The sequence below is a fragment of the Accipiter gentilis genome, chromosome 7 (genome assembly GCF_929443795.1).
Source record: "Accipiter gentilis chromosome 7, bAccGen1.1, whole genome shotgun sequence".
Taxonomy (NCBI): domain Eukaryota; kingdom Metazoa; phylum Chordata; class Aves; order Accipitriformes; family Accipitridae; genus Astur; species Astur gentilis.
Genome location: NC_064886.1, coordinates 40,161,647 through 40,186,665, shown reverse-complemented (window position 1 = coordinate 40,186,665; position 25,019 = coordinate 40,161,647). Strand labels below are relative to the sequence as shown.

The 25,019-nt window shown below is 36.7% G+C and overlaps 1 protein-coding gene across 2 annotated transcripts in view; it reads right to left on the bottom strand.

Annotated features, from left to right (window-relative positions):
• CDH13 (cadherin 13) overlaps positions 1–25,019 on the bottom strand; it is a 519,400-nt gene that overhangs the window by 8,637 nt on the left and 485,744 nt on the right. Inside the window, exons 12-13 of one of the 2 annotated variants that reach the window (XM_049806363.1) lie at positions 13,923–14,156; positions 12,400–12,615 (exon numbers count right to left, since the gene is read on the bottom strand). In XM_049806363.1, coding sequence (XP_049662320.1) covers positions 12,400–12,615; positions 13,923–14,156 — 450 coding nt within the window. Of the gene's footprint in view, positions 1–12,376; positions 12,616–13,922; positions 14,157–25,019 lie in introns of those variants that run through there. The other variant, XM_049806362.1, reaches the window with a different exon arrangement.

Here is a 25,019-nt window from a genome sequence, read left to right as displayed (position 1 = left end):
TTCAAACAGCTAAATCTCCTGCCCAGGCTCTCCTCAGTTAACAGTTTTGCAACATCTTTTCACAGCCCTTGACAAATTCAAGCTACTGTGCTCATATCCTGCCAGTCTTTTGCTGTTTGGAGTGTTTTCCTAGTCTGCCACTTTGACAAAACCTCTGTTACTCTGACTCCTTCATGGCCCCTTCCATACTGCACATATTTTTCTGCATTATCTCTACATGATCTGTTCTTCCTGTCATTCATAGCCCATAATGGCAGCTTTCATTGACATGTTTTCAAAGAAACCTGTTTGGGCTTTTTCCCAGGCTTTCCCATGTAATAGGAGGAGCTCCCTGCAAGGATCCATAAAATGCTGTCTCCTTAACATCTGCTTTTGCTGACACATCTACAAAAATCTTGGCATTGGTAAAGGGTGCCAAGACTACTATGAATTCAGCTCAGCCCTTTCACCAGCCTCCACCGAAGTTGTGTTAAAAGAATGATCTTATTCCAAACTTTGTTTGGAAGGATAGTATATACCCCTCTCCTCATAAATGATGGATTGACCCTCTTGTAAAGGTAGATTTCCAAAGGAGTAGGTTTTGGCTTTTAAAATCATATTCAACATTCAAAATTATGTGCTGTAAAATTTCAGTAGATGATGATAATCTTTGGTCGTTCTAGTAAGAATACTCACTTTTGTATCTGTCTTTGTTCTTTCTGTTGCACACAAAGTTGATACAAAATCGCTTATGTCCAGTAGAGAAGTTAGTCTAACTTTTAGTTTCTATGGTTAATATCAAAGTTTATTAGTTACAAATTTACTTTCTAAAAATACTCTGATATAGTCATATAAGGAGCTATTGGACAAGCACTCTGGCCAGTAACTCCCTTAATACAAAATCTACAGAAATCAAGAACAACCAAAGTATTGTGCAGAAAACTCAATGATGAATGTAAGCAGATCTGCAATCAACAGAACTGCTCTATTATAAATTCTTTGGGGATCTGATAAGCATCTGGCCCATATTTAAAATCTCTCTGTTCTCCCAGCTGGATTTCCAATGTTATTGTTGTTTTCTGTATAGGAATTGTAGTTTTCTTGTTTGCTTTTTTTTTTCTTCTTTATTCTCCCCATAAAGAAGGACCAAATGAAAGTTCCAGAAACACACACACACTGCTAAATTATTAGGGTCTACTTGAGTCCTACCTCTAAACAGCTAACCTAAAGACTACTGACTCCTAGTGTTTATCCACCAACTTCATCAGGGTTGTGTTGATATATTGGGGTGTTTTTGGACCCATTCTTATGTATTTTATATCATGCATGATTTAAAGTTTGCAGCTGGCAACAGCACATAAAAGACATTAGTATTTAAGGAATAATGTGAGCATAAAATGTGCACATAATGTGTGTAGGGAGCACATTTGCTGATCCATGCTAACTATCTCTTTTAGGAACTTAACGCCCTGGTACGCCTGTGCCTGGCAGGTTTAGATCTGTACACTAATGATCATTATGCCTAGTAATTATTTTATTTTCTTTGTATTGGCTGTTAAGAACAACACAGTCTATATAGCTGGTCGCAGCACTCCAGAATTATTACACACCATGTGTTGTTCTAAACGTGATTCCTGTCTACCTACAATAAGTAATTTGCTGCATACAGTTCCAGGCACAAAAGCCACAAAGGCTGTGTGTGCATCCTTGTTCTTACATGGTCACCCCCCACCTTTCCCTTAAGGTATCTGGGGAATGCAGAAGCAGTGTAAAGCTAGCATAGCTATATATAACTTCTTTCCCCAGAAATCACTCTTACTGCAGTCTCTAATGTGATCTTCACCATTTTTATCTCACAGCTCTCCTCTGCTCTACCTCTTTGCCACTTGAGAGATTCATTCAGCCACATTCCTTTTAAGATAACAGTCAAATAGTGAGATAACAGTGAAATATGCAGGGCTATTTTTATGTGCTTGCTGTCTGAATTATTACTATTAAGGTTAATGGGTCTCAGATAAGAAAGCACAGCCTGTTATCATAAAGAGATGGTGTCTGTTGGCATTAGTACTTTGGCGTTGGAAGATGATGTTTGCTTTTGCTGGTCAAGAAAACTGACAACCACTGTACATGTTTATATGGGTCTAATGCACTAATAGTATGGAGTGTAATAACTCTATAGGAATATAGGTCTAAGTATGCAGTTTAGGGTAGGGAGATTCATGATGTAGAAACTTAAATGGAACAAACCCCCTGTTCTACTCCCACTAAAGTCTCTTGATGTTGACTGTATTTGGAAGGTCGAGTTGTTGATGATGTTGGTGGCAAACTCCACAGGACAGATCTGAATTGTCATCTAGTCATGGGGGTTTGGATGCCGAATTGGTTCAGAAAAGGAGCAAGCCACCTAATACACACTAAATGTTTATAATATTGACTTCTTCAATTACTATAGCTACCTGTCTATTTCACAGTGGAGTAATTTAAGGCTAATTCCTTATGCTGATTTACATGATAGAAGAAAATGGAGAAAAAAATGCACGTAACTCTTTAAGACAAAGATTTCATAATGCCCTATCCTAGGAAAAAGACAACTGATAGCATGTAGCCTCATTCACTATGGTTCAGGTTGCCAAAAGCTTATATTCCAGCAGAACCCTTCTAATCAGCCAATAAACAGTCTTGTTTGCAAAATTACTTCTGATCTCAGAAAATGTTTTGGCATTTCCCAGGCACTTTAGCTTTCCCTGTTGCAGCCTTAGCTTTCTCTGAACTTATTTACGTATTAGTGACTCAATTCCCTGCTTATTTTAAAGAAACAGGTCTAAGCTGAGTAATTCAAAGCCTTTGAATGATGTGTTCCTTATGAGACCAAACTCACCCCCCATTACACAGACTGTGTTTCCTCTAGTGCAGTTAAAACCTCATAAAAATTAAAGGCATTTAAGTTTCATGCTGACCCTCTGTACAGGAACGATCTTTACCCAAGCTGCATTCATCCTCTAATTCCCATTTAACACAGAGAAGAGAGTTAACACAGCTGGAGCTTGGAGTTCAACTCATGCATGCTCCATTTCTTTCAGATTTCTTTCAATTACCCTCTCATCAGAAATATTACATTAATCTTTACATAATTAAAAGTCTACATGACATCATGGACTTTTTCAAAACCTCAGTAATGTTAAGGAAGTAATATGAAAATGGTAGAAGAGATCAGAACCATGTTTCTGATTAGGCATCTAATCAACATCCAGGTACTTCTTTCCTGGATTTACCATCTATAAAAGGACATTAATTAGATACACAGTTATTAGTTTGACCTTCACGCAGAACTTGGAAAAACATAAACTGTTTTCATGTACATCACTGGCTGATTTGTCATGGGTAAGTTTTCAACACCAAAAGTGTCACAGTCTTTGTACCATATGCCTATATTATAATATTTTGCACTTTTATATAAAATAATCATTTAATAGCTATGCTCTTCTGTGACCTCTTCAGTGGTCCAAAGCACTGGCTAGGCTTTGCTGCAAGTGCCAAAATCTAGTGGTCAATGGTTTTTGACTACCCTGGTATTGTTTTCTCAAAAAAAGAAGGGGAACTTTTTGCCCCAAATCTCACTGAATTTGAAAGACTGAAACAGCTATTCCCAGACAGATATGTGTCCTTATTCCGGCAATTAAGAAATTCAGTTTTAGCATCAGGAATAGCAGTAGGTATGCTTGTGACTAGAGCAAATTAGTGATCTCACTGAACTTTAGTACATTGTGGAAAAGTTTATAAGGAAGAGAGAAGTAAATGACTTTATCCTGAAAATTTTCAGCTTATAACATCATGTATAATTTGTTTCCCATTTATGTGAGTAAACGATTTCAAAGTTCTTAATGATAGGAAAAACACAGCATGCATGAGCAGTCTGTGAAATGAGTGTCTCATAACTCTACTTGAAGCTCCAGTAGGGTCTCATATACCAATATCAATATTTAACTTCAGGAGCTAAAATGCCAGCGTGTACTATGTAATTGGCCAAAATTGGCAAGACAGTGGAGAAAGATGCCAGTCCAAACTAATCAGCTTGCACAGGGGAATAAGTTGCTCAGGCTGAAGTCATTTTCAAAGGGTCTCTGTTTGACACCAGCAGATGATGTTTCCAAGAGTGTCTCTCACACTGCTAACTTATTTATTATAAGACTTTACTGGCAGATCTGAAACAGTGCTGATTTATGTCAAAGTGCTCTTATTCTTCTGACTCCTGGCAGGGGCTTTGCTCATCGTTGAATCCTTGTTTCTGCTTCACCTCTTCCTTGTCATGTACCCACATATACTCACTATGTAACGGGCTGGTTTTACAAAGTGCAAAACATATGTGCATGTACGCAGCACCATCTGAGAGAAAAGTTCCTCGGACCAACTGAAAGACTAGCTGTGTCTGCTTAGAAATTCAGAAACATGTACTACCCAGTCCAGTGTGCTGCTACCTTTATCAAATAAAGCATCTTCTAATAAAATTCCTGTTCACTAGGGCTATGAAGTGAATTACTGGGGGGGGGGGGGGGGTGGTGGTGTGGGGGGGTGTGGTAGTTTCTAGGGTAAAGTAGCTAAGATGTCCTAGATTTTTATTTTTGTTTCAGTGATATGAATTTTAGCTGGATACTTTGCCAAAGCAATGTCACCTTCATTTGACCAGTAGGAAATGAATGCTTCCTTTCTATTCCAGTTTTTTCAAAACAATTGCAGAGGTGACTGCCTGCAATCTTGAGGTATATTTTCTCATGCTCTAATCTGATAAATTTAGCTGAATAGTTGAAAATATTCAGCAAGTGAAATGAATAAGTACAGTTTTGAAATAGTAGCATTGAACAAGTCTCCTAATTTTTCATATTTATGCTGAAAATGAAATGCATCAACTGTAACAGCTAGCCAACCTTTTAAAGCAATGTATAACTGCTTAAGCAGTCAGATCCCATCTTCCACAGCAGTACAGTATAGTTTACTAGCAGTTTACAGCAAGTAAAACATGAACATAAGTAGTCCAGACACATTCAGATCTGTAGGTATACACTAATCCCAGCTTGAAATACTGAAAGAATCATCTGAAAAAACTCTTATTAAGTAAGAATAAAAATGAGAAGCAAGTATTATGCCTAGAAGCCACGGAAAAGGAAAAAATCAAATTAGAAAATTGCCAGGTTTGGCTATGCTGGTATCAACCTGACTATTTCAATATTTTTCAAGAAGAACTCAACAAGCATGACAGCTTACATAAATAATGACCAACGACATATACAAATTAAGTGTATGGGTAAAGTAAGGCTTTAAGATGTAGTCTGAAATACTCCAAACATCAGTGGCATTTTAAAGGACTGTCTAGTAGAGCAGCAAAAGCAACATCATCTAACCTTTAGGCACAACAAATCTCCCCCATTCATCTTTAATATCACATCTAAAGCCGAATAGCAAGCTGTCTGCATGGAGAGCACATTTTGAGGGGTTTGGATGTTACAGAGTGGGGAAATACCCAAGGACAGAAACAGTTAAAAGAAACAAAAAACCCACGGTGTATAGCGGCCATTAATGGCAGAAAAAATATTTGAACTGGTCATCTATTCAGTTCTAGTTTTTAGTTATAGTCCACTCCAGAACAATTCAGATGATAACTATCTGAAGTAATATATTTATGTGATTTTAAGAGGTTGTTCAGAAAAGAAATACAAAATATTATATATCAACAGTTACTGTTGAGAACTGTTGAGAAAATGAAAATATAAAACGTTCATTTGAATTCACAACACCAAATGGTCTATCAAACCAATCTCTTTAAATGTTCATTTCATGTCTACGGAATGACCATCAGGAACAACATTACAGCTCTTAGGGAAGGAGCTGTATTTGCTAGTAACGTTTTTTTCTCTTTTGCATTCCAAACACGCATCTTCTAAACTGTCGTATTTTTTCATGTCTATACTTCTGGAACATGTTTGGATGGTTTAAAATGTGCGTAAAATGCCATTTCCCACCTAATTGACTCAATAAAATGTAATGTCATTAAGTACATTTTAAATATGCTGATGTACAATTTGAGGGTATTTCTATTTGTCATGTCTATATGACTAGGTATATAAACATCCTGTCTCCAATTATGTACATACATATGGACTTCTGTGCCATTTCAAGCCCCATTAACTTTAGGTGGGCTCCCAAAGCCAACTGCACAACAAATTGCAGACTGAATACACCTGCAGAGAAATTAGAAGACTGGACACAGAGGTCTGTGTTAAAAGTGAGATTCAAATCAAGACTGTCTCAATATAAATTCAATCGCTTAACCCCCAAACCATCCTTTCCTTACTAGAGTCTAATCAACCAAAATCTTTGAGGAGACAAATAACAATGGTATTTTTCTGATACACGCATTTGAGAAAGCATCTATATTCACTGATGATTTAGCAGTAACAACAATAATGTTAATATGGACAAAAGCATCTGTAACAAAGACAAGTATTAGAAGTAACAGTGGATATTGCTGCTGTTATTATTGGTTTTAGGAAGTGAGATTTATATCACCAGAACTCACTAAATGTCAGTAATTTCCATTTACTTGGGTAGCATCCTTTAGCTGCCACTTTAAGAACCCACATGGTATGTGCTCTAATGCAAGAATGTAACTTAAATTAGAATAGTGCAAAAAAAACCCCCACCCAACAGACCACCTTTCACAGCCAAACTCTCCCCATCTTGGTAGTTTTTGAAATTCTAGCCAATATTGATTTAATTAGCTAGTGCTCTGAGAAGTAGAAAATTGCTATAGAAGATTAAAATACGCTAAGACAACCTAAAAGGTAAAAAAAAAAAAAAAAAAAAAAAAAAAAGTATTGTTTTTAGCAAATTCACCTATTGGGAATGGTTCCTTTGAAGCTTTGTCTTTGGGACTATATGGAACAGGGATGAAATTTTTCTTTTTTTCTTGGGAAAAGCAAAAATCCTACTGTAAAAATTAAAGAGTAGTTGAACCCTGAAAAAAATATACTATCTGATTGTCTAAAACTAAGCCAAGTAACTCACATAAAGGCTGAAAACTGTGAATCTGCAGGTAACAAATCTGTATTTGTAATGGAAAGAGCAATGACCTTAAAGGTCTTTTCCATTTGAAACCTGCTATGATTTGTTTTAGTCTTACGCCATTCAAGAATGCATTGCTTCAGTCTTCAGACATTTGATGTTCCTGCACAAATAACGTGGGATATACAAGAGACACAGATGCTTCTGTTGCTTTGAAAAATGAACTAGGTGAAAGATAACACTGCAGATTTAACTCTGGCTGTCTATGTTCAGGCACATTCAAATCCACGAATTTAATATAATTTGAATTTTTGTAGTAGTTTAATACCAAACACATAATTTTCAAGGGAAAAAGAAAAGACATTTTGTGTATTGACCCTGTAGCTTCATTCCTCAAATCAGAAAAACATCATGGTGGGGGACAGCAGGCATTAAACCAGGAAAAGTTAGTGGAAATTAATAGGAAGTTAAATTCAAGGGTATCTCTAAGGCTTATTTGCAATCTCAGTACAGACATCTGTGTGTGTCTCTGTTTTTCAACACACCTGAGGCCTTTCACCCTCAGTTTAACAAATTAATTTCAATGTAGAGACCTCCAGCTTATTTAATTTCTTCATAGCAGTATTTCCCCCCAGTCTTTTACCTTACTTTCTGTTCATAATAATGGAATAGTTTACTTATTGAAGCTCAAGTCAACTTACAACTTTGTAATCCACTGGCCAGGTTAATAAAAAAAAGTTTATCAATGTTTTACAGTCAAGTAAGATATCATTATTTTTTTTTTCCCAACATGAAATGTTTAAAGTCCAGTCTTTTTCTGACAAGGAAATTTAACTAAAATATTACTGCTAGTGTGACTGAGCTACTAATGGAATTGCTCTGAATTCTGCTTGTTCAGGATGACTACTGTGCCTTTGGTTCTTCTTTTGGTCCCTTGATTCAACACATTTGATTCTAACTTGGTTTTTTTATGTTGGTAGAATATAAAAGGAAATATGAAATGCAATTATCATTGTATGATTATGCAATTAAGTGAAATAATTATTGTCAAAAGTCCAGAATTCAAATACTCCTTTAAATAATAATAATATAAATAATTTGTAATTGATATAAAGCCTAGTCCTGCCAGCTAAAGTAGTTCTTTCTCAGTCCCCCATAGGGCGTGGGGCAGGTTTTATTGCCAACTTCATTATGACAATATACACAAATTTGGTTTTATCTTGATCTTTTACTTTTTTAGCTTGTTTTGTTTTTTCAGTCACCTGTATGTAACTTAGGAATTAAAAGTTCTTTGATGTATGCCTTTGATTTGCCTTGTTCTGACCAAGTTCCTTATGGAAACTTACTCTGCCATGTCAATGCCAGTGGGCAAAAAGAACGGCTTTACCAACCTCAGTACATCTTGAGAAGAGATCACTGTTAAATGTTTGTTAAACATATATGTACAATAATTTGTTGTGAAATTGATGATACTTAAGCAAAATTTTCAAGGATAGCTATTCTCCCTTTTAGGTATTGGTTCGCCCTTTTAGGTATTGTTCAACTGATACCTAAATGAAATACCAGTTACCAATTTGTAGGTTGCAATACGGACTGTATTTTTTCCCTCTCTCTCCGTCCCTCATCATTATGCAATGTTGTAGATAGTCTCTTATGAAAAATGTTCAGAAGCCTTCGAGAGAGAACTTGTTTAAAATTCTAGTGTTGTTGAGCATATCACTTTGGTTATATTCATTCTGAACAGAGCTATTTTAGCTGTGTCAGTTGAAAACATGAGATGACTGAGACAATACAGCAGTAAGGGATAACATGGACAATCAACCCAGCACCAGACATGCTGCATGACATGCTTTCTCTTTCTCCCACTTTCTCTCTCTTCCTCAAGTAACTATTTTCTGTAGTCCTCCCTGACGAGGAACACAGATCTATTTTTTGTTCTGTTCTTTTTCCACAATCTGAATTACTAAATTCCAAATTAATATCTGAACATTTTGGTCCTATCTTGTCTCCAGGAGTGGCTAGGAAAAGCTGACAGAGGAGAAGATACCACTACACTAGGTCTCATCTTGAACATGGTGGTGTCTGCATTAATGACAGATAAGAATATTCTTTCCAATATTTGTTAGCATTAACTATTACAACTTTGGAAAGTCCTCTACCTGTCCAATATGCATCTTTCCAGCTTGACTTCAGCCGTTCCCGGTGGTAATGAGTTAGGTTAAGTACAAAATATGCAAAGATACTCCTTTTTTCAATCAACTCTGTATTCACCATCTTTCAATTCCACCAAACACCTTACTGTTTTGTTGTGGAAAACCAGCAATCTGCCCATATAGATTGGCATGTTACATTTTCTATTTCTGGCTGACAAGAACTCCTAAATTTTTCTTGTTCCAAGTATATCTACCTTTCCAAAGGCTTCTGGGCAACTCTGTAGTCTGTATCTCATTATCCCTCAATATACTGAACACAGTAGGGCAGCTACAAAATAGGCGAAACTGCTGCTTTTTGCATGCATTACAGTTTTAATCAGGCTCTTCAGTTCTTTGCTCAGATACTTCAGAAATCTACCACATATGACTTCTTCCATGATTTGCAAAGGAGGCACATATTCTAAGTATAGATAATAATTGCACCATTTAAATGATAATACCAAGATGTTTTGTATGGGGAAGAGGTTCATGCAGGGCATTTTTACTGTGAACAGCTCTTTCATAGGGCTATCTATCCTCACGCCAGATGTCAAATACAAAAAGAAATACTTTGGCATGAATAACAAAGTTCATTTGACTGAAGGATTTACCTCCTAGGAACAAGAGCTTCATAAAACATAAACATTGGGAGCAAAGTGGGCCACGTAAGGGCTTTTGCAAAAATTAAACCCATAACTTGCCACTAGAAATGGGATATTTCATCTGTTCAATAAGCACTAAAGTTCTCTTTGTTTTTATGGCATCGTAATCTTTGATTACTCTGATAAATATTTGGACTATACAAAACATTGCAATGAAACTAATCGCAGTTATAAAAAAACTGTGTGAAAATGAATTGGGAATGCAATGATACCAGCACATTTTAGAGAAGTTCAAATACAGAACCACATTATTTTAACTGGCTGCCGGCCTCATTCTTTTATGTCTCCATGTAGTCATTTATACCTGAGGAAAATGGTTATGAAAGTTGTTACGTTTGCTGGCTTTGCGGAAGCATGATTAGGTTATCTGTACCAGACATGGAATACCAGCCTCACTCTGTGTGACTGGGTAAACCCAAACCACACAACTGAAGAGTAGCAAATGTTAGCAAAAAAATGCAGTCCTGTGTTGAGGATTAGGTCTCTCTATGCTGAAGTCTATTTGTGGAAATCATGCTCTCACTCACAACAACTGTGTATAAAACAGCCTCTATCCCAAGAGGAAGATCCTTCCTTCCCCTTCCTTTCAACTCACCCACTACTTCCCTTTGGTTTGGTTTTATTGCTCAGACAACAGACAGGAACATCATACTGCTGGCGGATTATGTGCGTAGTAATCTTACTCTGCTCTTTGTTCAAAATTACAACTCTCTCCATACATATTACGGTACTCTGAATGAATGTAAGGTTGCAGGAAGGCCCTAGGCATGTCTCTATTGTTTCACAGTGTAAAAGACTATTCAGTGCTATTTATTCTTTTACAGTAGGAGAGGGAATCCTTCTGTCATTGAGAGCACCATGCACCATTCAGATGCCAGGGGCCTATATTCTGCCCACAGCTGAGCTGGGGAAGATCTGTAGTCAAGAAGAGCAACTCAGGAAGAGCTTTCCAATACCTAGAACGGCTTTTTATAATTCAATGCGAGGAAAATGATCAGACTCCTTTGGGGGCTAGAAAAAAGCAACATGATTACTTTCAAAAGCAAAAAAGCTTTTCTCTACCTCATTGTATTCTGAGCAGGTGCATTAATGTAAATAAAGTTCAAGTGCAAATCATGTCAGATAAGAAAGTAATTCCAGTGGTGAAAGTCATGCTTAGTATAGCACTAGCAACATTTATGAAGTGGTAACAAGAATATATTTGAATCAGTGGGCTGCATATTTATATCGCTGATGCGATAGTGTCACGTACTGTCAAATATTTTTAACATATTACTTCTAACAGATGAAGTCTGCATTTGGTTCCAGCAGACTAAACCCAGAATAACTGAACCAAAGCCAATGGACATACTTCAGATGTCACTGATTGGAACAAAGAACGTGAATTTCCACTTAGCATTTATATAGTCCTTTTCATCTTCAAAGAGCATCACAAACATTAGCTAGTTCTAATTCTCTCACAATGACCTTCATGCCAACCTTTTGGGATGAAAGTAATATACTATAAGAAAAAACTTGACAAGATGTGTAATCAAGCATACACCAAGCCTCACATGTGTAAACTAGTCTCTGCCTTGACCTCTATCTCTGCCTCATGGTAGATTTTATCTCATCAAGAATGTAAGGCCTTTCACCACGGCTCAAGTGTTAATTCACCATACAATGTATTTTACTAACAGAAGATGACGGTAATAATCCTTGAATAACAGATTTACTATCAAAGCTATTCCTCTCTAACAGATAAGGAACAATAATACTGCATCAAAAAATTCGCTGGAAGCTGTCCCAGGACAAGCCAGGGACACATCTAGGTTAGATGGTGGGATTCTATGGCTTTGAATTCTTACTCTTCAGTCATACTCGGATATTTTTTTACTCATTCAAATCAGCAATTTTGTAAGTCTCTCTTAGAAAGCTTTCTCTGAAGCAGCAGAACCTTCCTTTATATATCAGGTCTCTCTGCCCTCCTACCCAGACTTGCAATTTCATTATCAATTCTGGGTGGCTCTAAGCCCAGAATCTGGAATAAGTTCCTCACGTTCTAGTTGCTTGTGCACTTTATACAGAGGAATAGATTGAAGCAGACAGTACTCATTTTCATGGTGACCCAGAACAGCTATTGTTACAAGAACACCTTTAATCTCCTGTTTCTGTTTTTGAATTGAATTCAAGTGGGGAGAGATGAAAGAAAGCGTCTCACAAATCTGCTACTACAGCTGGTACTTCTTGGTTTATCATATGCTAGCTCTAATTCTCTTTGATCCTTCTTAAAATTATTGCTTCTATTTCTTAATTTGACAACCGGGCATTTGTTGCTATTTTTTGACTATGGAAAAAACCTCCCCTCCCTCTTTCTTCTAGCTACTTCCTCAGGAAAAAAGAACCCCAAACTTACTGCATTATGATATCAATGTAGGAATTTAACTTCTCCCTTGGTAGGTTTTCTTATGCAGCGTACAAACGAGCAGCTAAATAATACTTCATTACTTAGAGTTCAGGAAAAGACTTACAAAATAAACTGAAGAGTGAAAGAAGGATAAGGGTCATGCTGATATGAAGGGCATCAGTTGCACTGCAGTCCATTTTGGATTTCTTGCAGGAACACACTTGTAGTTTCAGTTCTGTGTTGTTAGTCAGAGGTGGTTTTCCAGAATCTGTCACTGAGATTGGGATGTTGTAATTGGCCTTTTTCAGGTTTTGAAGCAGGACAACCTGGGCATGAGTATCTGCAAAAGATAAGGTAAGAATTAGCCAAATAGCGGTGGTTTGGAAGGGAAGAGGAATCTGCAAACAATATTAGATGTGCCACAGTTACTCATGGACATAAGAAGAAAATGAGAACGCTCTAAGGATAAGATTAAAGAATTGAACTGGAGGTAAGAAGAGGCATTATGGAAATTCTTTCATGGGCTGAGAGCTAATTGCAAACTTATTCCAAACCCCACCAAAAGAAAGACTTTTAAGAGCCCCCTTTATTTAAATACATGACTTGGTCTGCAAATCATTGGCAGAATTTGCTTGTGTAAACTAATGTACTAATGAAATGCCAAGACACGTCATCCGCAAAGCAACACAAGAGGGAAGAATATAGCTATTTACCAAAGGAAGAAAACCCTTTTTGCAAGGAATACAGAAAAAGCTGCTTAACTGCTTCCCCCATTTGACTGAGAAGGCAGGGAAGGGAAGTAAAGCCCCTTCAAATCCACAGATCTCCTCCAGCTGAGCAACAGTTGGTCATAACAAGGTACCCAGGTGAGTGTGCTAACTCTTTTAGGGGGTTTAACAGAGTGGTAGTTTGATGTTTGGAGAACAGCAAAGAAAATGATGACTCCATTTTGTCCTGCAGGCAGCTACAGACACCACATCCATCTTTAGTTTTTCTAAAGGGAATATGAAATGAACTGCTAAAAGATTTGATAGTGACAGAGATAAATAATACATGCTAGAAAACAAATAGAAATAATCTACATTAAAAGGAAATGGAGTACTCTGTGCCCACAGTTTGCCATACGAACCTTCTGCAATTGCATAGTGTGTGCTTTGTTCCTCTTACCAATAGTGTTTGGTCACAGTGAATTTGGGTATTTTATTTGTGAAGAGTTCAAATACTTAAAATCAGTTTTTCAAGTATGTTGCTAAAGCTCATGCAAAAGTTTGATGCTGTCCTATAGTAAAGCCTTGTGAATCTCATGCAAACAAATTCCATGTAATGAAATATGGTAATCTTTACAGAACTGTAAGTCATTAGTAGCTTTTCTTTAATGCAAAGCTAAAAAAGAAAAGTTTGGTCAATGTAATAAGAGGAAAAAAGTTCAGATTTCAGAGAAAATGCAAACAGAGTATTAGTATGTTCCACCAGGCAGCTGGTCCGAGCAAAACCAGCACAGTGTAAAGCAGCAGCAACGGGTCCATCCTGCAAGAATTTAATGCACAACTGCTCCTGAATTCACATAATGGACAGCCTCAGGGTGAGCGTACTGGGATCTAGAGGCAGGAGGACTCAATGCATAAGAAAAAAAAGTAATAGACTTACTGTTAATTTTTGTGATTCTCCACAATTTTTCTGGGCCAGATTGCTTACTCAGTTCAAACTTGAATGGGTCTGTGTTGGGATGAAGGTCTTTGTCTGACGCTCCTAGTACCACTACCCTGAGATCTTTTGCATCGTCACAAACTTTGGCCAGTGTTGGATAAAGGGATGGGACATTGTCATTGACATCCTCCAAGGTGATGTGTAAAGTTCCTGTACCTGTGGCGGGAGGGTTACCTATATGAAAAAAACCAAACACATGTTTATTAAATCATACTTCCATAAACACTCGCTCTTATCTGTACCTGCATGCTTGCAAGGGGAAATAATTTTTATAGTTCTTACCTCTGTTAAATGAAAATTATTGCTTTAAAACAACTGATGAGTCACTACTGTAAATTCATTGCTGTATTTTCAGAATGCAGCGTGTCTGATTCTATACAGTATGCATAATTATTCTAAGGAAACCTCTGGGAGAGGAATATTTTGAAGTTAAAATGAGATTAGGACATGAATAGATATCTGGAAAAGAATCTGTTAATAAACACATACTGAGAGAAACATAGTAGGAAACATCCCCTAGATAGACAGCATGGTATTAAAAGAATCAAGAGCAAGACAAGTAAGAGGAAAAATGACAGCAGAGAGGAATCAATTTGTATAGTGGGTGCCCATAAACAGAACAGGACCAGATCATTCCTTAACAACCCTTAGGGCCACATTTAGTTATGTCAGCAGAAGTGAAACCTGTCAACAGGCAACTCTGGAAAATGAGATCTTTTATTTACCCAGAGCCACCCTGTGTTAGCGGTGGAGTTTCGAGCTTTCTCCAATTATTTGCCAGCCTGCCTGAGCCCTGACCTGAAAGAACCAGCTTCAGAGGTGAGGATGTTGTTTATTCACCGTGGTACCGCTACAAGCCTTTGCGCCCAGGCTGTGACTGACAAACCGGCCGTGGCGCGGGAAGTGTTTGTAATGGAGACGTCTGCCCACTGGGAGCCAGACTGAGACTAGCACCTCATTTCACAGAGGTCGGAGAGGAGCTGACAAGTGGTAATAATTTTCAGTCACTACAGATGTGTGCCATGGATGAGCCAGTAACCTACTGCTTTCAGTCTAAAGCTCAATATCTTAGTACAGATCCTTTTGCCATCCCATTTTAACCAATCTCGAAGTTTTCTAAAAGCTCATTACTTCCTTCGTTGCATCGTGTACTTAATAATTTCTCATTTGAAATGCTGCACTTCTGGGTTGTTTGTGTTACTCGTTTTTCTGGTTTAGTACACAAGATCTATGATCTCTGCACTTCCCTTAGCTATAAACCCTTAGCAGGTAGAAAGGATTCAAGAGGTTGCACTTAACCTGTAAAGCACTGGTGCAATGTGTCATGGTAGTTTTAAGTTTAGCACTGAAAGAGGTACACTTTAGCATAATTACCCTGCCTATAGCAGCCCAATAAACTATGGAATTATTGCTACACTGTGAGTGCATCCTGAGGGAGAAGTAAATACCCTGTGGTCTGGATCTGATAAACTACTAACTGTAGCAGAATGCAATTAGTCCTTTCAATAACAAATGTTACTAATGGTGACACTTCATCTGTTTCATGCACACATAAATGCGTAACAAAGGCAGGATTTTATTGGTTCTTTAGCATCCTCCCCCCGCCCCCCCCATCTTGCACTTTGTCATCAGAAGGGTTAGGGTTGAGTTCTTTTTAATGAAAAAGAAATTATTTTTCACTTTTTATTGGACTAATTGAATTTGCAGAAAGACTCCAATACATTTTTTGTTCTTGATATATTATTAAGTAAAGTCATACGGCAGAATGGATGAAAAGACATTCGAGTATTTGAAATATGATCATAAAAGCCAGCCTTTCATGCACTTAATTAAACTGCTGTCTTTAATTTTGAATGCATTATTTCCACACTGGACTGATAATGTCTTATGCACTGCCCTTCTTATCTTTCTCTGAAGTCAGTAATATTAAAATCTGCCTTTTGAAATTAAGAAGCCAACAGCATTACGAATGTACTGTTATTTTGTCAAACGCAGATACGGTTGCATTTTCTCTGCCATGCAAATGTTTCACTCTCTTTGTATGGCTTATGGGCCAGTCAACTATTATGCACAAACAGAGAGAAAGGAAATTGCTTCTGTCTATTTCAATGACTTATTCTCTGATTGGTTTATTTATAATGATTTAAACAAAATCTTTTGGTGATTTATGAAGACCTCCAAAAGAAAAGAAATCAAATGTCAAGGTCATAAACTGAAGCTTGTTAACACACATGTCATTAAAAAATACATCAAAAAATGAATCAAGGGAAAATGGCCACAACATATCCATTGGGAATATATGACTTTCATAAAGTTGACAATATGATGCCTTTGAAATAATTCAGAATTCTCAGGATATCCAGACAGCTTTGGTTTTGAAATGAAAGATTTCCATAGCATATTTTAATTCTGAAATAAAATTTCTCTTAATTTGTATTGTAAAACCTTGCAGCTGAAAGCAGAATTAATGCATAAACCAAGACAAAAAGGGCTCTGTCCAACAACCCTTGGGAGCAGCTTTTCAAAAGAGCTCCACTCCCTTTTTTGCCACTGAACCAAACTGGCCATTCCTCTGGAGGCTGAATACTTTAAACCTTTAGGTGCATTTAAAGCCATTTGGGATAGAGATAATTTCAAATTCTTGCTAAGGCTCCCACAAGCAGCATAGCTGTGAATATACTAGGACAAACTTATGAACGAAACAGCAGTGCTCACGTGTGTAAAAGCTACTAAAACAGAGACTGAAGGATGGCTAATTTTATGTGGAAAGAAAGTGAAAGCTTGGTATTGAATCCTGATTTTAATAGGGCAAGACTGAGAACCTTAACAAGTAATCTTCAATGAGACCGAAACGCAAGTAAGATCTTTCAAGTTAGTTAAGGTCTGTGGGACTGGAACTTTGATCAGCAACACTAAAAAAGTACAGGTTCATTTTAGAACATGCTACAATTGGAAATGTGTGATACATTTATCTGAATTGGATCAGAACTGGTAATGTCTTCATATCCTGGCATTAGACTGCATACAAAGCTTCTAATAGCAGTCATCAGTTAGGCAATAGGTACTGCTGTTGTAAGATGCAACAAGTGAAAAATAGACTAACAAAAGTAGTTCATAGTTCTGAGTTAGAGTGCCATAGAAAGATTAGGATGAGGTCTATTGTCTGGGAACAAGAACCTGTAATGTGAGGGACTGTTACCGGAAGATGTAGATGTTAATGGATTTTAGTCCTATCAGCATAAATGACAATGTTGCTACCTTTAGTTAAAAAAAAAAAAATACTTCCAAAAGAAATATTATAGAAATAGATATTTTGTATACTTCTCTATACTTGAATTTTAATGAAAAGCCATGCAAAATCACATTAGAATTATTAGCATAAAGTCTTAAATTATAAGCCCTCTGTAGAAACACACAGCCAAGAAACTTGAAAACTGGCATTCAGTTTCGGTCCAAAAAGTTCCTGTAGGAACAATGATGGGATTTAGACATCTAACTACTCAAATAAGACTGCCAATCAGGTAGTTAGTTTCTTAAAAGATACCAATTACGCACAATGATGGCCATGGTCTAAGATGACATTTCTCTTAAGTATCAAGACTTGCATAAAATGGCATATCTAACAAGCAATCATACGGTTGAATGGCTGATGATGCATTTAATCTGAGCATAATACTTTTATGGACATGAAGAGCCATTTCATGTTCCACTTTCTAGTTTTTCTACAGAAATGTGATGCTGTTGTGTACAGATTTCTAATACGGCTGAGCTGTGCTCCGTGAAATTAAAGACAGTATCTGAACCGCTTTGAAACTGAATTAAGACCTTCCTAATCAGTTCACATTGAAATACCAACAGCTTTCATTTATTTGACACGAGAGCAAAAATACAGGGTTAGGAATCACCACACAGCAGGTGAGATTTTCTGATATGTCTCACACAATAGGCCACCAAACACCCCTAAAAAGTCAGTGAAAGTCAAGAACTTAACTTTTAGGGTTATCCAAAGAAAAACTCATAATGTGACTGAGGCTTGCCTACACAGCATTCTATTTCTTTGCATGATGGAAACACACCTGCGCTTCTATCTTGTCTTCCTACTGTTTGTTAGCATCATAAAAGACTGACAGAAGGATCCACACAGCATGAATAAGTCCACAGTCATGTCTCAATGTCTCACCATACCTTGTGCAGGCATATATACAGAAGCTTTTAAATAGTCAATGCAGATGCTACTGACAATGTAGCCTCAAATTATTAATGTGGAAGTTATTTTATTATGTTTTAACTCAAAGTGTGATTTTCATGGAGCATTTCGAGTTCATATATTTTTTTCACTTAACGCTAAGGAAGCCTTGGGGAAGACAACTCTGGCTACACTGGTATCTGGGCCATGTCAATCTGCTATTTTCACATTCAGTAGTGTTTTTCTCCACTAACTGAGCTCTGTCAACAACAGCAATAGTAGGAGAAACAATTTAGGCACTTCATTGTTGGAATGAAAACAGTTATCACGTTTAGACACTCTATTCTCTTCTAGGAGTACAGCTGAGCATAAGCCTAGTTAAAAGTAGCCATCCATCTACACTAAATTGCCAGTGTGTACTTACAGAAGCTGGTCAGAAACACTGTTCTAAACTGGTAGAACATTTTCAAGATAGAAGAGTTGTTTAAATGCGTCTCAAAGTGAAAAAAAAGTCATGAAGATATAATCCTTTTCTTCCAGCTTTCCCTTTCCAATTTGCAGCAAATCTCAAGAATGAGCTAAGTGACTGTCATTACATTTTCCAAGCATTCAAAAACATATTCAGATCTTAGAAAATGAACAGATTTGGACATTTGGGATTACAGTGAGTTTAGCTTGTCCTTGAAAATGAAGATGAGTGTTCCTTAAAGCAGTGGAAAGGTTCTTAAGAACATATCCAAGTAAAACAATTGCTTGAACATTGCTGCTTAAAACATAAAATCATATTCATTGGTCAACACACCACCCAGGATCAAAAAATTAAACTGATATTGTCCATCCTACATTGAGCTTTCCGAGTTCTGAAATTTTTAAATCCCTTTTTGGAAGGTGTATTTTTTTTTTTTTCTTTTAGAATTGGGTACTTAAAATATTTTTATTTAAAGATTCAAAGGATATTATAAACTAAACAAATTGGATATAATAAGAATACTCATTCACGTAAATAAAATTTAATTCAATTTGTGAAAACCAACAGGAAAATCCTCAAGAAATATTTTTCCTTCTAGTTTGATTCTTTTTTTTAGTTTAACACCAAACTTGACTTGATCTAGAATAGAACAAGTTGCACAAGGGACAACAAGCATTATCAAACACAAAAAAGTACATTTCCACATGCTGTGTGAAAATGGGCTTTAAATAAATCAGATGTAAGTCAGTTTACTTGTAAATAATATATTTTTTTTAGTGGCACAGCTAAGAAACAAAGCATTGATAATCAACTAACAAGAAAAATGCCAGACACGCAAATAAAAAAGTGTTAAGACTGGGAGGCAATGAGACTACGTGTTTTTACTTATATTTAGAAAGTTCACCTAATAGTATCTAAAGCTAAACATAGGAAATCATCTCTATTTAGAACTCTAATAGTTTTTATCTTGGCCATTACAGCAAAGGAATATTTACATATTTTACATATTTACAGCAAAGGAATATGAATGCCTTTACATAACAACATCTAATTAGAAACAAATAGGAAAAATGGGAATTTAATTTGAACTGTTATACTTTTTTTTTTTTTTTTTTTTTTTAAAAGAATGTCAGAGACCTTGGATTCTGGCAATAGTTATCAAATTTCCAAAGAAGAAAAGTCAACCATTCTAGAGAATCCAGCTGCCACACAGATCTAAGCCACAGTATTGCTGGAAGCCAGAACAGTTTTTAGGAAGAATGGAGCATGAACTGTCCCTTTTCACATGCTCATTATGAATGGTAAAAAGACTTCTGTAGTCATTTCTTCTTATTAAATTAAGCTCCCAGCACCATCAAATTAATACATATTATCTATGCCCTTCTATGCCATGATGCAGAAATTACAAGGCCATTTAATCCCTAGAGCAAGCAACAGGGTATCCATTGCTGTATAGATTCCCTTCTCAAGCTGACAGAGTGAAAATTAATTTCTTCTAAATTTTACTAGAATATTTATGGTTTACCATTTACCAGCAGTTTTTAATCTACTTCCACTATCACTTACATAACCCAGAAAGCTCAATTCCAACTTTTTTTCCTCGCTTCTACTTTTTTGCTGGCTAACAAATTTACACAGATACAAAATGAGTGAGCAATTACAGTAAGAACAATTCGTCTTCATATTTGAGCAGGGAAAAAAAAGCCTTTGAGAATGTGCATTTCTTAATTTCTGGCACAATTACCCTTCCTCTGAGCCATCATGAATAAAGCCTTATCTCTTAAACTTCTATAACCTATGGCTGAATCATAGTCATATTGAGGTCAATTTGGAACTGAAGTGATGACTACAGAATTTCCTTCATTTTCTTCCCATGTAACTAACTGCAAAATGTAGGACTGCCTAGGATCTCTCCTTGGATATGGATTTTTCACCAATTTCTCTATTTTCAGCTTTGTATTTGCCTGAAAGAGAATACAGCAAGAAAGAAGGAGAATAAAGAATGAAAAGAGCGTTGCAGAAGTTCCCAAATTGTTTGGAGGGAGCTATGCAGCCAGACTCTGCAGTACGTGGTTAGGCTAAGTAACATGTCTCTTTAAATTACTATACTTCAGATATGGACTGTGAGAAATAATGCTTCATGCTTTCTAACGATACTGCTAGGGAAATCTAAACACAAATATCTGTCTCCTCCCTCATGGTTCTTTTTTTCTCCCTCCATATGCTGTTTTTCGGATCAGAAAATGAGTGCACACTAGGTGATTCGGCAGCAGGTACCCTCACCGCAGGCATAAATCCCATTCAGACAGGCATATTCTATTACATTTTGTAAGCTGAACTCTATTAATGGTTCAACCAAAGTAAATGGAGCCAGTAGAGTGGGAAGATACCCAGATTTGAGTGTGCTGCTCAGAATCTGACATATTTGAAAACTGGTTTCATAAATGCCATATGCTGACATTTTGTATAAAAGAGGTCCCGAGTTTCCCATGAGTTGAAATTTCCTATGCATTTTCTGTATGTATTGGCATACAGATATTTTTCAAAATTTAGAAAATAAATAGTCTTAAAAAGTTACAATCCTTCATTCATTCACTCAAATAATATATGCAGATCCTATTTTTGAGTAATTACATTTCAAAAGAGCACAGCTCTTTCAGCGTATCAAATTGCTACTGACATATGCCATCCATCTTAAATACTGTTTTCAGCATTCTAATTTCTTTTTCTAATCATGAGTCTGTGATGACAAATTAAAACAATATTTTGTGTGCAATTCATATTTTACTGAAATTTAAAATGGCGAGAAAAGGATGAGTATTCAATTTATTTTCTCTCCTCAGTTAATACAGCAATTAAGATAAGGGGTATAAAACTGGCTTAATTGGGTTGCCATGGCAACTAATTGCTGGATTTCTTCAAAAATAGCATGTTTTAGGTGGAATCAATCTGTGGTAATTTAATTATGTACATCATGAAGCAAGAAGACAGGTTAGATATATGTAAGGAAAAGTTCTAATTGCAAATTGTTACACATCTCTTTGTTACTCCAGTTTTTTCTAGATGTTGTCTGTTACTGTTCATTACGCATAGTACAGAATGATAGTTTTTCTTTTTAATGATTAGGAGTATTGAGACTTGCACAATAAATGAGATTTGGAATTGCTTGGGTGTAGTTCAGCTGGTCCTTGGAAACAAGGAAAAAAGTGAAAATTAGACTTTGTCTCACTTCTTCCTCATTTTGCTTTGCATGTGCAACAGGGAAATTGAACACTCAGTAAGCTTACTTATCTTTATGCAACTGGCTACAGTCAGAGAAGTAATATCCAGGTTGATTTTTTTTTTTATTTTATTTTTTTTAAATGGCCAGTGTAGCTCAAGGCAAACACTGAAATCACCCCAATCTAGAATCACACCTTTTTATAGTCCTCCATATCTCTTAACCTTTACCTTGCTCAAATACATCTGCTCCATTAAATAGAGGTTACTGCTCCTGATGTTCATTTCCTGCAGCTCAGCCCCCGTCGGACAACCTGCTTTGTGACGGTGGATGGCTGCCACGCAAATGCTTATAACATCGGACACCGGGGAGGGTGATGTAATGTAGGGATCAAACCACTTTCAGAAAAGAAAACCAGTTATTTTCACTCGCACAGTATTGCTGTAAGAAACAGTGCTTACTGTGATTTAGAGCATTTAAAGCTATGTCAGTTAAAATTTTGAACCCATAACTCCATCTCTGAGTATCTTTAACATCTGGAAGAAATGCCACCTTTTTAATGACATTTTTCCTCCTCTATGTTTAATGTAGTAGAAGTACTTACAGTCCCAATTTTTGTCTCAGTCGTTCCCTGTTGATGAGAAGAGCAGGGGAGGAAGGTGACACACTTACACTAGATGAGAGTATCTGTCTCAGCGAGAGAACATTGCTACCTGGCTTTGTGTGGGTGGTACTCCACCAGGGTGGCATGAGAAAAGTGAAGTCGATAACTGCTTTTAACCAAATCAGCAAGACTGGGTATTAGTATTTCATCACTTGTCACCAGGAGCTGACAAACTTGAACAGCATAGGTGGTTTTTCCATGTATCAGCCAAACAAAGGTAACCAAAGTTTTTCTTCTCGAGATAGGAAAAGTTATGCAATGGTGACATTAACTAGGGTATCATGACCCTCTGCAATGACATGAGTGATTATTGCATAACTAAGGTAAATTTGGATATATTTTATCCCTCCTAAAGGAAAGGGAGAAACCAATTTTAGCTTTTTTAGATTTCACACATTTTCCAGATATTCTTTAGCTTCACCTCAAAAATATTCATGTTTTTCTCCTCCCTTACTTCTAAATTATGACTCAAACTCTCAGAATATAGGGGAAAAAAGAAAAAGACCCTTCCTGGAGAGTTTTTAGGATGACTGAACTTATGAGAAAAACATGCAGGTATTCTGCTTTACAATAGTCATCCCAAATACTCCAGTGTATAGTAGAATCTGTAGGATGACACTACAACATGGTCATGCAGCGAATTTGGAAGGTCTATTCCAAGCAGATTTCTCAAACTCAAATGATTTCTTGTCTGTATTTAACATATGTGTGTTTTACAGATATATTCCAAATAATTGCACTGTATGCTGTTGATATTGCATTGGTTTTAGTAATTAGAATGCTAAATTCAGGAAATAAAATGATCATGATTATTGGCACTTTTGTTATTTGAATGAAATCTCTGGTGTTCCCCAAGTTTGCATACACCAGACTTTGTCCTATTATGAGCTCATTCTCAGATTAAACACAGTTCATGTCACTATAATGTGTTAACTCTGCTTTATGGTATTTCCTACCAGTGTTTAATTCCTTCTTTAATAGACCATGGACTCTATGTCCACACAAGTCTTTAATAAAAAGTTTTCAAATTCTAAAGACACTGTCTTGACGTTTACTGAAATCAAAAGTACAGAGACAATTAGGATATTCATTCAAAAAAGTCCCTTTTGAAGTGAAATTTCCTCTAATAGAAGGTCAAACTTTATAAATTTAATAGTGTGTCCACCAAATTTGATTTTGCACATTGTTTCAATTCTATTTGGGAAGGTACAGGAGCTGTTTAGATTAGAAATAACATAATTCATACTTAACTACCTTCCTCTGCAGTTAATTTGATAACGCTGAAAAAGTAATATCATAAAGTTCAAAAAGGATATCATAAATTAAATTGTTTCCTGAAGTGGAATGACTCCATTTTCTATGGTCCATTCATAGATACTATCCTACTGGTAAAGAACAGTTTTGTGATTTACTGAAAAAAGATAAAGATGTGATGGATTTATATAAAGAACTACCAAGCATGAAGCTCCTGGTTTTCCTTCTGACAGAAATTTTCAACATTTTACAAATAAGAAAAATGCCCTGGCACTTGTCCCCAGCACTGAAGCGTAATAACAAGAAGCCAGTGCCTGCTGAATCCAATGACAGATTCTCTATTGACATCAGTGAAAGGGTATGAAGAAAGCATCACCGTGAGTTTTGTTTTCAGCTGTCGACGCTCTCCACCCAAGATAGCCCATGAACCTAAGGTCGCTTTAAAAAGAAGTGATCGTGGAATATGATGGGACAACAGTAGCTTTTCTGTAATTACATACATTCTATATGCTATGAATACTAATAGAAGATATGGTTATTTACGGTTTTAGTGTATGTCTGAGGTCCTTTAGCAAGGTCTAAGGTCCAAGTTTTTATTTGATTTGAGAACCTCACCTTATTATAAATACTGTTAAAAATTAGCGCACAACTCACATACACCCTTCCACAGTAAGCATCATGTTTGCAGTCCCTTATACTGACAATTAACAATGTTAACACTGCTGAAACTCCTGCTAGTGCTGTCAGAAACTGAACTTGGGGGAAGATGGGTTAGGTGGTGTTGACGTGGCCCCACGGACACGAAGACCTCTAACTGAGCTGGCCTGTCTAGGAAGCCTCTCAAGCACCGGTGTGGTGCTGGGCCTGGACTGAGGTGCTTTGCGTTATGGCTGGAGCTGCACTGGGTACCAATTCATGCTGCTCTGCTGTGCAGTGGACATTAGCTGAGCTCTTCTCTCTTGCCCGGTTATGAAAAGGAAAGTGTATGGCAGCTCGGACTTCCTCAGCCCATGTGCCAACACATCTCTGATTTGACTTGGAGATAAGATGATAAGCCAAAGGAAATAACAACCTACATTGAATGCTTTCAAAAAAGTATCTCTGATTAAGTATGGGGGTTTTTTCCCCTCTCCATTTTTTGCCCAAGTCTGTTAGCCCAAGCAAATGACTTGCTCTATCAGAAATGCCTCTGAATTTTCAATTTACCACTCTATCTCATTTGGCAATTCTTAATCCTGCCTTTG